This window comes from Salmo salar, chromosome 22 (genome assembly GCF_965601325.2).
Source record: "Salmo salar chromosome 22, fSalSal1, whole genome shotgun sequence".
Lineage (NCBI taxonomy): Eukaryota > Metazoa > Chordata > Actinopteri > Salmoniformes > Salmonidae > Salmo > Salmo salar.
In genome coordinates this window covers 51618235-51633854 of record NC_138312.1, presented here as the reverse complement: position 1 = coordinate 51633854, position 15620 = coordinate 51618235, and the positions used below count along the sequence as shown (strand labels likewise).

Below are 15620 nucleotides of genomic sequence, written 5' to 3'. Positions count from 1 at the left end.
TGTGTTGAATAATGCTTCTTTACAACGATATACAGTGGTCTTATAAGGTAGCTAATCACAGATTAATAAGTGATTAGATAGCTGAAAGCAAGGTCACCATGCTAGAACTTCCACCAACCCAACCAGTTCAGAACTGTGATTCCTTCAAGGGAGGATTAATTTCCATTGGACTACTTATTTTAAGTATTCCAACAGAACCCAAGGAGGCATGGGCTAGAGGGAGTATCCACAATATTTCTTATACCAGTCATTACTTTTCAAATCAGTAGCCCAATCCCAAAAGTCTAGACCCTACGCCCTGCACCCCACGCCCTGCACCCCTAGACCCTACGCCATCCTATGCACTTGTGGAGATCTGAGATGATGTAACAAGTGTAAGGAATTTGGTAATAGTTCCAATTTGCCACTCTGTTAGGCCTGGTGGTTCTAAGGCCAGGTGGTTCTAAGGCCAGGTTTCACCATATTGCTTATACCTGTCAAATCATCTCACATCTCCACAAGTGCATAGAGTCTGAGGGTCAATTTGGGATTAGACTAGTGCACTTTGGGAGGAAGGGGAGAGAATTGGGACGTAGCCCATGTCTTACCCCAAATATGAACCTCTGGTTGAACTGCTGCATGGCCCCCTGCAGCTGGCTGCGCTGGTGCTGCCACTCCTCAAAGTTACGTACCGACTCCTGCGTAGGGCGCTGCCACGTGGTGGTCCGGCTGATGTGGTCCACAAAGTACACCCTGCCCATTGGGTCCACTCGCCGCTCCCACCTACATGGGACAGAAGAGGGAAGATTCTACTTCCCCATGATGATTGATGACGGCCCTGCGTGAATACTTTGAAAAGGAATCTCACAGCAACAGCAAAAAAACTGATCTGAACTGGTGAAAGTAATAGGGTGGTAACCTTGCTTACACCTATCGAATCACATATATATCTACACTTCTCTTGAGGAAACAGCAGGAGGCCTTTCTGCACTATTTCAACAGGGCCGATATTCCTCTAGGGGAGGCAGCGTGTAGTGTAAAGAAATCCAGGGCCTTCGGTCTTCAGTAGGATGTGCACAAAAATGGCACGGATAAAGTTTGATGTCAGTTATCACTCAGTCCGAGAGAACAGGTACCATGCAGGGTTTCTTGTGACATCAAACTATAGTGACATCAACTTTGTGCAGGTGCTCTTATTGAAACCAATTTAACACAAATAATTTTACATTGTACCATGTAAAACTATAATACAGTGTGACATACACATTAGTTAACATATTCCAAAATACATTGGTTAATTTTTAAAGAGTAGAATTAGTGATACACTACTGCCATATGAAAGCCAAACATATTGTATATGAATTACGAACTACGGATTTGATTAATAAATTATTTGTTTGTAAATGTTTTGTTACCCAGAGGGGAGAGAATCGGGTCGGTTCCATGACGTCTTCTTTTCAATGTGATCCACGTAATACACGCGGCCATTCTGGTCCACCCTCTGCTCCCAGCTTCAGACAAAACACAGAACAGTCAGCAACTACATTTGAAGGGCACCAGGCTTGCACAACTGTAGTCTTAACAGCTAAAGGAATGTTAAGTTCCTCATTAAAATAATTGCAAGTACATTAATTGAATTGATTCAATTACACAGAATATTACTATTAGTAACTAACGTGCACCAAGTTTTATTATTAATACATTTAACTACCCACTGTAGGCATTCTATAATAGGCATACTGACCCTTATGTAACAGACTAACACTGCCTAGACTAACAGACTAATGCCGACTAGACTAACACCGACCAGACTAAAACTGCCTAAACAGACTAATGCCGACTAGACTAACAGACTAATGCCGACTAGACTAACACTGCCTAGACTAACGCCGACCAGACTAAAACTGCCTAAACAGACTAATGCCGACTAGACTAACACTGCCTAGACTAACGCCGACCAGACTAAAACTGCCTAAACAGACTAATGCCGACTAGACTAACAGACTAATGCCGACTAGACTAACGCCGCCGAGACTAATGCCGCCTAGACTAACGCCGCCTAGACTAATGCCGCCTAGACTAATGCTGCCTAGACTAACTGACTAACATTGCCTAGACTAATGCTGCCTAGACTAACGCTGCCTAGACTAACAGACTAATATTGCCTAGACTCGGGATGAGGAGGGCTTTTAGAGGGTGGAATAGTGGGGACCAATTGGAGGTTTACTTAGTAGCAATGCAAATATCATGGTACAGCTATTTAGACACTCAATCATCATCTTACTTTATAATGGTACGTTTACAAACATATTTTGATAAATTGAATTGAAAGTTGTGTCTCATTATGATAAGTGGTGAAATAAGTATAACCAGTTACAATTGTAATGACCTAGCAGATAATAAGAAAAGACGATCAGTATTTACCTGGTTAAAAGGAGAAAGGAATATAAAATCTATTGTTTACAGGAAACCCATTCAACAATTTTAGATTAAGTTTTGTGGAAAAAGGACTGGGGGGGGTGAAATATATTTCTCCCATGGGCAAAGAAATTCAAAAGGGGTGATGGTGTTAATTAACAGTAATTTTGATCCAAATGTGCAAGTTGTCCAAACAGACCATCAAGGTAGATGGATTATTTTAAATATGTTATTGGACAATAAACATATATGGCTTATTAACATATACAGTCCAAATAATGATGATCCAAGCATCTTTGAAAATATATCTAAGAATTTATAAACTCTACAAGCAACACTAGACTCTATTATTATGGTGGGAAATTTTAATACGGTCTTAAATACCTCTATGGAGTGGAAAGGAAATCACACTACAAACTATCACCCCCAGGCACTTAAGGAATTCATGAATATATTGGAATTAGTGGATATATGGAGACTTAAATATCCTGACCTAGTGAGATATACATGGCGGATCATCACATAATTGGCATAAATATTACTCTTACAGAATTTCCACGTGGGCAAGGACATTGGAAATGTAATCAAAGCCTACTAGATGATACATTGTTTAGAACTAGGACAGAAGAATTTATAACTGACTTTTTCAGACATCGGTACAGCAGATCGGCTTATTGTATGGGACACTTAAGTGTGCCTTTAGAGGCCATGCAATTCAGTACTCATCTAGATAACAAAAGCATTTTAGATCAAAAGAGTCCATATTAATAAAGAAAATTGAAGGACTAACAGTACAGTTAGAGGCACAGAATAAGTTAGAGGAAAAACAAAAAGAAACGGAGGAACTTATTCAAGAAAGAACCAGTATAATATATTATAAAAATAAAGCGAACTGGATAGAATATGGGGAAAATGCACCAAATTCTTTTCAATCTTCAATATAGAAATGCTACCAAAAAAATGTATTAAAACTTGTTACAAATGATGGAGTCATGCATGATTCACCGAATGATATTTTGAAAGAGGAAGTAAAGTACTTTAAGAATATGTTTTTGTTTCAGTCTCCTCCATCTCCACTAACTGAAACTAATGGTATGGATTTTTTTCCTAATAATAATGTATAATTAATATCTGTACAGAAAGACTCAGGCGAAGGCCATATTACAGAGGAGGAACTTCTTGATGCAATTGGGGCCTTTAAGGATGGGAAAACTCCAGGGCTGGATGGCATACCAGTTGAAGTATACAAAACTTGTTTTGATATACTCAGAGGACCATTATTAGCATGTTTTAACCACTCCTATATAAAATGGTAGATTATCAGACATGCATGCATATATATATATATACTGCTCAAAAAAATAAAGGGAACACTTAAACAACACAATGTAACTCCAAGTCAATCACACTTCTGTGAAATCAAACTGTCCACTTAGGAAGCAACACTGATTGACAAACTTCACATGCTGTTGTGCAAATGGAATAGACAACAGGTGGAAATTATAGGCAATTAGCAAGACACCCCCAATAAAGGAGTGGTTCTGCAGGTGGGGACCACAGACCACTTCTCAGTTCCTATGCTTCCTGGCTGATGTTTTGGTCACTTTTGAATGCTGGCGGTGCTTTCACTCTAGTGGTAGCATGAGACGGAGTCTACAACCCACGCAAGTGGCTCAGGTAGTGCAGCTCATCCAGGATGGCACATCAATGCGAGCTGTGGCAAGAAAGTTTGCTGTGTCTGTCAGCGTAGTGTCCAGAGCATGGAGGCGCTACCAGGAGACAGGCCAGTACATCAGGAGACGTGGAGGAGGCCGTAGGAGGGCAACAACCCAGCAGCAGGACCGCTACCTCCGCCTTTGTGCAAGGAGGAGCAGGAGGAGCACTGCAAAATGACCTCCAGCAGGCCACAAATGTGCATGTGTCTGCTCAAACGGTCAGAAACAGACTCCATGAGGATGGTATGAGGGCCCGACGTCCACAGGTGGGGGTTGTGCTTACAGCCCAACACCGTGCAGGATGTTTGGCATTTGCCAGAGAACACCAAGATTGGCAAATTCGCCACTGGCGCCCTGTGCTCTTCACAGATGAAAGCAGGTTCACACTGAGCACGTGACAGACGTGACAGAGTCTGGAGACGCCGTGGAGAACGTTCTGCTGCCTGCAACATCCTCCATCATGACCGGTTTGGCGGTGGGTCAGTAATGGTGTGGGGTGGCATTTCTTCGGGGGGCCGCACAGCCCTCCATGTGCTCGCCAGAGGTAGCCTGACTGCCATTAGGTACCGAGATGAGATCCTCAGACCCCTTGTGAGACCATATGCTGGTGCGGTTGGCCCTGGGTTCCTCCTAATGCAAGACAATGCTAGACCTCATGTGGCTGGAGTGTGTCAGCAGTTCCTGCAAAAGGAAGGCATTGATGCTATGAACTGGCCCGCCCGTTCCCCAGACCTGAATCCAACTGAGCACATCTGGGACATCATGTCTTGCTCCATCCACCAACACCACGTTGCACCACAGACTGTCCAGGAGTTGTCGGATGCTTTAGTCCAGGTCTGGGAGGAGATCCCTCAGGCAACCATCCGCCACCTCATCAGGAGCATGCCCAGGCGTTGTAGGGAGGTCATAAAGGCACGTGGAGGCCACACACACTACTGAGCCTCATTTTGACTTGTTTTAAGGACATTACGTCAGCCTGTAGTGTGGTTTTGCACTTTAAATTTTGAGTGTGACTCCAAATCCAGACCTCCATGGGTAGATAAATTGGATTTCCATTGATTATTTTCGTGTGATTTTGTTGTCAGCACATTCAACTATGTAAAGAAAAAAGTATTTAATACGATTATTTCATTCATTCAGATCTAGGATGTGTTATCCATAAAAAAAAATTGGAGAGATCTTACACTTCAGTGTTGTGATGCAAAAATGCTTGGCGCATAAAATTAAAAAAGTATTGTCAGATATTATTCATCCTAGGTTTTTTACATGAACAATACATTGGAGATAATATAAGACAAGTACTGGAAACAATAGAATACTATGAAATGTCGGGGACACCAGGCCTGGTTTTCATATCTGATTTTGAAAAAGCTTTTGATAAAGTACGACTGGAGTTTATATACAAATGCCAAGAACATTTTAATTTTGGGGAATCTCTTATAAAATGGGTTAAAATTATGTATAGTAACCCTAAGTGTAAAATAGTAAATAATCGCTACATCTCAGAAAGTTATAAACTATCTAGAGGAGTAAAACAAGGTTGTCCACTATTGGCATATCTATTTATTATTATTAGCTGTTAAAATTAGATCAAACAATAATATTAAGGGATTACAAAACCGTGGCTTAAAAACGAAGGTGTCATTGTACACTGATGATTCATGTTTTCTTTTAAAACCACAATTAGAATCTCTCCACGGCCTCATAGAGGATCTAGATACTTTTGCTATCCTCTCTGGATTAAAACGAAATTATGGTAAGTGTACTATATTAAGTATTGGATCACAAAAAAAATAATGCTAATTTTACATTACCATGTAGTTTACCAATTAAATGGTCTGACGGAGATGTGGACATACTCTGTATACAAATCCCAACAGAAAGAAATGATCCCACTCCAATACATTTTTATAGAAAGTTAGCAAAAATAGATAAGATCTTGCTACCATGGAAAGGAAAATAACTGTCCAGTTGGCAAGAGATTTGCGATGCACCAATTCCATGGCACATGGAATGGACAACGCCGGATTTAAAACAAATTCTTCAATTTAAATTACTATACAAAATTCTTGCAACCAATAGAATGTTATATATATGGGGGCGGCAGCGTAGCCTAGTGGTTAGGGTGTAGGACTAGTAACTGAAAGGTTGCAAGTTCGAATCCCCAAGCTGACAAGGTACAAATCTGTCGTTCTGCCCCTGAACAAGGTAGTTAACCCACTGTTGAAAATAAGAATTTGTTCTTAACTGACTTGCCTAGTTAAATAAAGGTTAAAAAAGAATCTGGCTCCCACAGAAGCAATCAATCAGATTCCAAACTCTCCACCATGGCCAAGACCAAAGAGCTTTCCAAGGATGTCAGGGACAAGATTGTAGACCTACACAAGGCTGGAATGGGCTACAAGACCATCGCCAAGCAGCTTGGTGAGAAGGTGACAACATTTGGTGCGATTATTCGCAAATGGAAGAAACACAAAAATACTGTCAATGTCCCTCGGCCTGGGGCTCCATGCAAGATCTCACCTCGTGGGGTTGCAATGATCATGAGAACGGTGAGGAATCAGCCCAGAACTGCACGGGAGGATCTTGTCAAGGCAGCTGGGACCATAGTCACCAAGAAAACACACTACGCTGTGAAGGACTGAAATCCTGCAGCGCCCGCAAGGTCCTCCTGCTCAAGAATACATATACATGCCCGTCTGAAGTTTGCCAATGAACATCTGAATGACTCAGAGGACAACTGGTGAAAGTGTTGTGGTCAGATGAGACCAAAATGGAGCTCTTTGGCATCAACTCAACTCGCCGTGTTTGGAGGAGGAGGTATGCTGCCTATGACCCCAAGAACACCATCTCCACCGTCAAACATGGAGGTGGAAACATTATGCTTTGGGGGTGTTTTTCTGCTAAGGGGACAGGACAACTTCACTGCATCAAAAGGACGATGGACGGGGAGATGTACTGTCAAATCTTGGGTGAGAACATCCTTCCCTCAGCCAGGGCATTGAAAATGGGTCGTGGATGGGTATTTCAGCATGACAATGACCCAAAACACACGGCCAAGGCAACAAACGAGTGGCTCAAGAAGAAGCACATTAAGGTCCTGGAGTGGCCTAGCCAGTCTCCAGACCTTAATCCCATAAAAAAATCTGTGGAGGGAGCTGAAGGTTCGAGTTGCCAAACGTCAGCCTCGAAACCTCAATGACTTAGAGAAGATCTGCAAAGAGGAGTGGGACAAAATCCCTCCTGAGATGTGTGCAAACCTGGTGGCCAACTACAAGAAACGTCTGACCTCTGTGATTGCCAACAAGGGTTTTACCACCAAGTACTAAGTCATGTTTTGCAGAGGGGTCAAATACTTATTTCCCTTATTAAAATGCAAATCATTTTATAACATTTTTGACATGGGATTTTTTTGTTGTTATTCTGTCTCTCACTGTTCAAATAAACCTACCATTAAAATTATAGACTGATCATTTCTTTGTAAGTGGGCAAACGTACAAAATCAGCAGGGGATCAAATACTTTCCCCCCCCACTGTATATGGCAAATAGAAATCCAAAATGGATGATGTTCAGAGATAGATGGGAGGGGTTGAATGGAGCTGAAGGGTGGGACTAATAACAAGATAACCAATGTAAAACATTCGGGGTCTGTAAAATGTATATAGGTTCAGAACTTTTGTGAAAAAGCAGTTACAAATAGAAATCAATCATCAACTGGATGTACATCAGAAATAGAGGAAGGACTAAAAACAAACAAAATATAACTATTGTAAAATAGATTGTGTCTGTAAAATGTGTATAAGATGTATAAACTGAAGGTAGAAGCCTAAGTGTTATTGTTTATTAGTTTACTCCAATTGGGGGAAGGGTGGTAGGGTTTGCAGGGAATAATAAAGGTATATTCTTAAAAAAGTATGTATGTCTATATAGGTATGTATATAGGTAGGTATATATATCAAAATAATATATGGGGGATTGGAAATGATGCAGACAATTACATTGATGGAAGCAAAATTCTTTCCGCAATATTAAGCTGATCCACCCCTTAAAAAGAAAAAAAAAAAGAAACAGCCTAGACTAACACTGCCTAGACTAACAGACTAATGCCGACTAGACTAACACTGCCTAGACTAACAGACTAATGCCGACTAGACTAACACTGCCTAGACTAACAGACTAATGCCGACTAGACTAACACTGCCTAGACTAACAGACTAATGCCGACTAGACTAACACTGCCTAGACTAACAGACTAATGCCGACTAGACTAACACTGCCTAGACTAACAGACTAATGCCGACTAGACTAACACTGCCTAGACTAACAGACTAATGCCGACTAGACTAACACTGCCTAGACTAACAGACTAATGCCGACTAGACTAACACTGCCTAGACTAACAGACTAATGCCGACTAGACTAACACTGCCTAGACTAACAGACTAATGCCGACTAGACTAACACTGCCTAGACTAACAGACTAATGCCGACTAGACTAACACTGCCTAGACTAACAGACTAATGCCGACTAGACTAACACTGCCTAGACTAACAGACTAATGCCGACTAGACTAACACTGCCTAGACTAACAGACTAATGCCGACTAGACTAACACTGCCTAGACTAACAGACTAATGCCGACTAGACTAACACTGCCTAGACTAACAGACTAATGCCGACTAGACTAACACTGCCTAGACTAACAGACTAATGCCGACTAGACTAACACTGCCTAGACTAACAGACTAATGCCGACTAGACTAACACTGCCTAGACTAACAGACTAATGCCGACTAGACTAACACTGCCTAGACTAACAGACTAACGCCGACTAGACTAACACTGCCTAGACTAACAGACTAACGCCGACTAGACTAACACTGCCTAGACTAACAGACTAACGCCGACTAGACTAACACTGCCTAGACTTACAGACTAACGCCGACTAGACTAACACTGCCTAGACTAACAGACTAATGCTGACTAGACTAACACTGCCAAGACTAAGAACATTTTTCTACTGACTGCAAAATGAGTGATAAATTGTCAAGTCTCATCTATTAGCGGTTGAGAGGTGGTTTGAAATATCAAATTGAAGTGTCAACAGCTATTCATAACTAACAGAGTTAAACATTAAGTCAACTCTACAAAGAGGTGTAGCATCGAACCCCTGTCAACCTCAGTGTTTACCCTAGGATTTTTTTCAGCAGCGGTGGCAAAGGTAGCGGGGGTGGGGTGGTAATGGACATAGTGGTAGGCGTGGCCAATGGCACAGTTGTAGAGGCCCTCTTGGCCACAGAGACAAAATGTTACAGTTTTAAAGGTACTTTCCTCAATTTCTAAGCATTTGTCATGGGGTTGAGAGAAAAATTGCAGTTTCAAAGCTAATCTCCAGCAATTCTACACATGTTGCCATGTCTAATGCTATCTGAGTGATTAAAACATTAACATACCAATTAAATTGTTTGAATTTCAGATTATCCCTGACTGTCTAGTTTTTATTTTGGTGATTGTTAATTCTCATAGATCTTATTTAAAAATATAATGCATCAGTATATTTTCTACATACTTCATATATCAGGTTTTAGTTGTTTAACTTTACATCCTGTTTTACCATCCTGAAAATGTACATAAAATAAAAATACAAGCGATTCCATACATTGAAACGAGTAAGGTGGAGTTTGCCTTCTCCCCCTCTCTCTCCAGTCTAGTGTGTGCAATAATAGTGTTTAACATGATTTTTGAATGACTAGCTCATCTCTGTACCACACACATACAATTATCTGTAAGGTCGCAGTCGAGCAGTGAATTTCAAAAACAAATTCAACCACAAAGACCAGAGAGGTTTTCCAGTGCCTCGCAAAGAAGAGCACCTATTGGTAGACACTGAATATCATGGAGCATGGTGAAGTTATTAATGACACTTTGGATGGTGTATCAATATACCCAGTCACTACAAAGATACAGGCGTTGTTCCTAACTCAGATGCCGGAGTTCCGCTCAGGGATTTAATGGTTGTGATGGGAGAAAACTGAGGATGAATCATCAACATTGTAGTTACTCCACAATATGAACCTAACTGACAGAGTGAAAAGGAAGCCTGTACAGAATAAAATATTCCAAAACATGCATCCTGTTTGCAACAAGGCACTAAAGGCAACAAGGCAACAAAAGGCACTGCAATAAACGTGGCAAAGCAATGAACGTTTTGTCCTGAATACAAAGTGTTATGTTTGGGGCAAATCCAATACATCACCAAGTACCACTCCCCATATTTTCAACCATAGTGGTGGCTGCATCGTGAAAGTGGTAAGCTTGTAATCGTTAACCTGTTGGGGCTACAGGTTAGCAATGAACCCCGAGTCGGGATTGCTAACAAGGCTGGAAATTCAAAACATCAAAAATCTAATAATTTCAATTTCTCAAACAATCAACTATTTTACACAATTTAAAAGATAAACATCTCCTTAATCTAACCACATTGTTCGATTTTCAAAGAGGCTTTACGGCAAAAGCATAAAGTTAGATTATGTTAGGACAGTACATAGCCACAAAAGTACAAACATCCATTTTCAATTCAAGGTCAGGCGTCACCAAAAGCAGAAACCAGCTAGAATTATGTACTAACCTTTGTCAATCTCCATCAGATGACACTCCTAGGACATTATGTTATACAATACATGCATTTTTTGTTCCATCAAGTTCATATTTATATCCAAAAACAGCATTTTACAGTAGCGTGAAATTCAGATTTTTTTCTTCTCTGAAATGCTTCCGGTGAACATAACAAAATTACTATTCGAAAACATTGGTAAATTATAATATTGTCATTCAAAGAATAATATATTATGATCTCGTAATTGCTACCGAATGGCCAGATCTCAAAATAACTTTACTGGGAAATCACATTTTGCAATAAACGGGGTGTTATGCTAAGAACACTAAGCTATGCTATACAGTTAGCATCATCTAAAATCGATGATAACATTGTAAATATCCCCTTACCTTTGATTATCTCCATCAGAAGGCAGGCATCCCAGGTCCGGAAGGCATCCCAGGTCCGGAACAAATGTGGTTTCTTTTGACAAAGTTCATAATTTATGTCCAAATAACACCAAGTACTTAGCGTTCATTATGCTCCCACAAAACGTGGTGGGGGGAGTGTAAAATCACGCCGAAAAGCTAAAAAAACCTAGTAAATAATCTATTTATGTTCGTTCAAACATGTCAAATGTTGTTTAGCATTAATCTTTTGGTCCATTTTTAACGTTAAACATCAGTAATATTTTCACACAACCTATGTCTAGATAAACAATGATGACAAACTCACGCTTCTCAGATTTATGCGCAGGCGCAAAAAAATGAAGTGATGACATGTCAACTTCCTTGGATTCTAATTTGCTCTCTGTTTATCATAGACGCTTCAAACAACTTTATAAAGATCGTTGATATCTAGTGGAAGCCGTAGGTGTTGCGAAATGAATCCTTTCTCACTATGGTATCTATAAAACAATGACACTAAATAGTACAGTCACAAAATTCACATTTTTTTTTTAATCTATTTTTCACAGGTTTTTGCCTGCAATATGAGTTTTGTTATACTTACAGACACCATTCAAACTGTTTTAGAAAATTCAGAGTGTTTTCTATCCGAATGTGTTAATAATATGCATATCCTAGCTTCTGAGTTGGTGTAGGAGGCAGTTAAAAATGGGCACATATTTTTTTCAAAATGTCTCAATACTGCCCCCGAGCCCCAACAGGTTTTAAGTACTGGGGAGTTGCACCGCTGCTAAATGCATACAGGGGAAAACACTGCAACCTTAAAGCTCACATTTACACGATGCAGGATATACAGCGTGGGGATATATTGCAGGGTACATACAGTAGGCTATATAGGGCACACAGTCAACTCCTGACACACACATTAAAACCCATGAATGACGCCAAAGACCCCCTACCTACATATACATGACGCTAAAGACCTAACCAAACCTACATGTACGTATTACCTCATCCAAATCACCCCAACTACCTCGTACCCCAGTACACTGACTCAGTACTCCTTGTATGTAGTCTGTATAAAGCCTCATTATTGTTATTTTATTGTGTGACTAGTTTTTGATCTAATTGTTAATTGTCATACTTATTAACTGCATTGTTGGGAAAGGGCTCGTAAGTAAGCATTTCACAGTAAAGTCTACACTTGTTGTATTCGGCGCATGTGACAAATACAATTGGATATGAAGACGAACACATTTGCACATTTTGGATGGACAGGCTGGTCAGGGCTGTCGGATTGATTGGTTCTTTTTTACTTGCTCATGATACACATTAGGTTAGGAGCCTACGCAAGTCCCCTTACCCTGGTGGCAGTGGGCCGTTGCTGACAGGGCCGAGTTGGGGGTGCCCGCCGGCTGGGGGTGCCCCAATGGCTTGCGGTCCGCTGGTGCTGGCTGCCTGTGGGGGTGGGGGTTCTGCTCCATTCTCCTGAGGGGGGTCTGAGGAGGAGCCGTCTGAAGCCGGGGGCTCGCTCACGTCACTGGGAGTAGAGCTGCTAGAGGATGCTGGAGGAGAAAAGGTTAGCTATGGTCTTGGGGTGGAGCTGCTGGAGGAGGTTTGACGAGAGAGGAGAATAGTTATATGCGGTTGCTAGTAGGAGACGGTATAGACGGCGGAGAGGTTAGCTGTGGTCGCCAGTAGGAGATGCTAATGAGAAGCTACTTAATAAGGCTAATGCTTTTCGACTGCATATCTGTGTTGAATAGCATATCTGGACTGCACTTCATTAAATTCCACAAAATGGCTTGAATAGTGAGTGTAATGAAAACATGAACGTTTCATTACATGAGAAGACAATAGATGGACATGGCCTTAGCACATCAACACAGATGTCAGAGACCTCTATGGTTATCTATTGTATTACTATTTCTATGGTATTGTGGTATTTTGTATTATTATGGAATTGCTAGGGTATGTCTAGGGCCTTTATGGCATTTCTTAGTGTGGTGCCCACCTGGGGAGGCGGCTGGTCTGCGAGGGGTGGGAGGAGGAGGACGAGCAGGTCTGGGGGGGCGTGTGGACTTGGAGCCCCCTGGGGATGGGGCGGGAGACCCCGTGCAGTTGATCGCGTGGCCGTTGGGGATGATCACCCAGTCCTCTGTAGAGTCACTGGAAGGGGACGTGTCTCTGCTGGACCTGGCGGGTATGACATCACCAAAAGTCAAAAGATAGAAAGAAATTGCACACAGCCAATGACTTTTTCTTTGCCATTTTGGCTGTAGGTAGTGCATCCTACTTTTTGTTTCCCTTCTTTTTTTGGTCGTCAAAATGTTTTATCTACCACTGCTACCATCATCATTACTACTACTACCACCACTAGTACTGCTACTAGTACTGGCTACTACTTTTATTTTACAATTCACACATACCGGAGGATCACATCACTGACATCAGCAAACATGACACTACAAAAATAAAATAAATCATAAAACATTTATGAACACAATGTAAGTATTTACATACTGTCAAGAGTTATCATGAAAAATAAATGTCCACCCCCCTCTCCCTTACCAAGAAAGTACATTGTTTAGGATCAATACTTGCTAAGTTAAGTCCTTTGATAAGATCTTTGCAATCAGCAAGCAGTTCTCTGGACATCCCAGTGCCGAGACAGTTGCAATGTTTTTTGTAAAACGATATACTAATATCGGGAAAAATGCAACCAACATCGATTTAGACTTGACATATCGGTGCCCATCTCTAGTATTCACAATGGACAGAAGATAAGCTAGTGTGACTGAGTAAGATTATAAAACAGTATTTTACTGACTCACCATAATCAGTACATTTTCTCCCCCTAAAAAAAGTCAAAAGTATTCACTCAGAGAACTTACAGAAGACATAGAATATAGTATTATTAAAACATGATACCTGTTGCCACCATCTTCGTTCTGCCTCACGTCCCTGTTGGGAGCAGTAGCTGTTGAAAAAGTAAACCATCAACATCAAGCATTCAAACCCAAACAGAATACAATTCATCCAGTGAAACGTATTAATCACATCATCCTCAATTGGGATCGGCGCGACTACTTGAGTACTCAAAGGTTTGTACTCAAAATGTAGAAATTTAGCAGGTTATATTTATAAGCACCGACAAAATGTACAACAAAAAAAATGTGCTTATTGCTTGTGGAGTACGTCAAGTGCAGTATTAAAATTATGTACAATGTCCTTTTCAGTTGCATCAGAAAAAAAAACTGTAATTGGAACAACCAATAGTATACAACAAACATTTTTGCCTCAAACACCAACACTTTCAACTGCCCATCCCTAATCCTCACCATGGTCTCTCTCTGCAGAGGCAAAGGTCTCTGGGTCCACCTGCACGCCGTCCAGACAGATGGACAGGTCCCCCACCACGTCTGTGTTGTCCTGGTCTGAACACAGCTGTAGGATCTGCACCACCTCAGAGACTGACAGACATGTCAACAGACGCACAGACACACAGAAAGTTTATAAACAAAGAGTGTAAACATGGATGGATCAGCTTGAATTCTAGCCTTGATGTATCCCGTCTAATATCAGAAATATAACTTGTGTTCCTGAAAAGCAGTGGCTGGGATACCATGCATGATATGCAAGTATTGACCATATACCCCGAGTATAGCATACATTAGCAACACCTTCCTAATATTGAGTTGCACCCCCTTTTGCCCTCAGAACAGCCTCAATTCGTCGAGGCATGGACTCTACAAGGTGTCAAAAGCGTTCTACAGGGATGCTGGCCCATTTTGACTCCAATGCTTCCCAGTTAGCTGCATGTCCTTTGGGTGGTGGGCCATTCTTGATAAACACGGGAAACGGTTGAGTGTGCAAACTGGTGGGCCTGGCACCTATTACCATACCCCATTCAAAGGCACTTCAATCTTTTGTCTTGCCCATTCACCCTCTGAATGGCACACAATCCATGTCTCAACAGTCTCAAGACTTAAAAATCCTTCTTTAACATCACTGATTGAAGTGGATTTAACAAGTGACATCAACAAGGGATCATAGCTTTCACCTGGTCAGTCTTTTGTCGAAAGAGCAGGTGTTCCTAATGTTTTGTACACTCCGTGTATATTATTATTTAATCATTAGAATAATTGGTCACCTACATTGGACGTGCACTTCTGTGTGTCTTTGACCCGATTGTAGTGCAGGAATTCATGAATATATCTTTGAGGGTCACACGGGCAGCAAGTCGACCATGAATGAAAGGACTCATTCTATTGGCAAAGTAAGCCCATTCACATGCTTGAGTTAAAAGTAAAGAGCCGCCTCTGATACCAGCTGAGGCGAGAGCCGCCTCTGATACCAGCTGAGGCGAGAGCCGCCTCTGATACCAGCTGAGGCGAGAGCCGCCTCTGATACCAGCTGAGGCGAGAGCCGCCTCTGATACCAGCTGAGGCGAGAGCCGCCTCTGATACCAGCTGAGGCGAGAGCCGCCTCTGATACCAGCTGA

General features: G+C 41.5%; 1 protein-coding gene across 2 annotated transcripts in view; it reads right to left on the bottom strand.

The window, feature by feature from the left end:
- The window catches only part of LOC106583663 (E3 ubiquitin-protein ligase Itchy), a 39189-nt gene that overhangs the window by 16960 nt on the left and 6609 nt on the right, over nt 1–15620 (bottom strand). For both annotated transcript variants that reach the window (XM_014168119.3, XM_014168118.3), the window contains 6 exons: nt 14458–14589; nt 14048–14096; nt 13131–13312; nt 12480–12681; nt 1395–1490; nt 588–762 (listed from right to left, as the gene is read on the bottom strand). In XM_014168119.3, coding sequence (XP_014023594.1) covers nt 588–762; nt 1395–1490; nt 12480–12681; nt 13131–13312; nt 14048–14096; nt 14458–14589 — 836 coding nt within the window. The remainder of the gene's footprint in view (nt 1–587; nt 763–1394; nt 1491–12479; nt 12682–13130; nt 13313–14047; nt 14097–14457; nt 14590–15620) is intronic.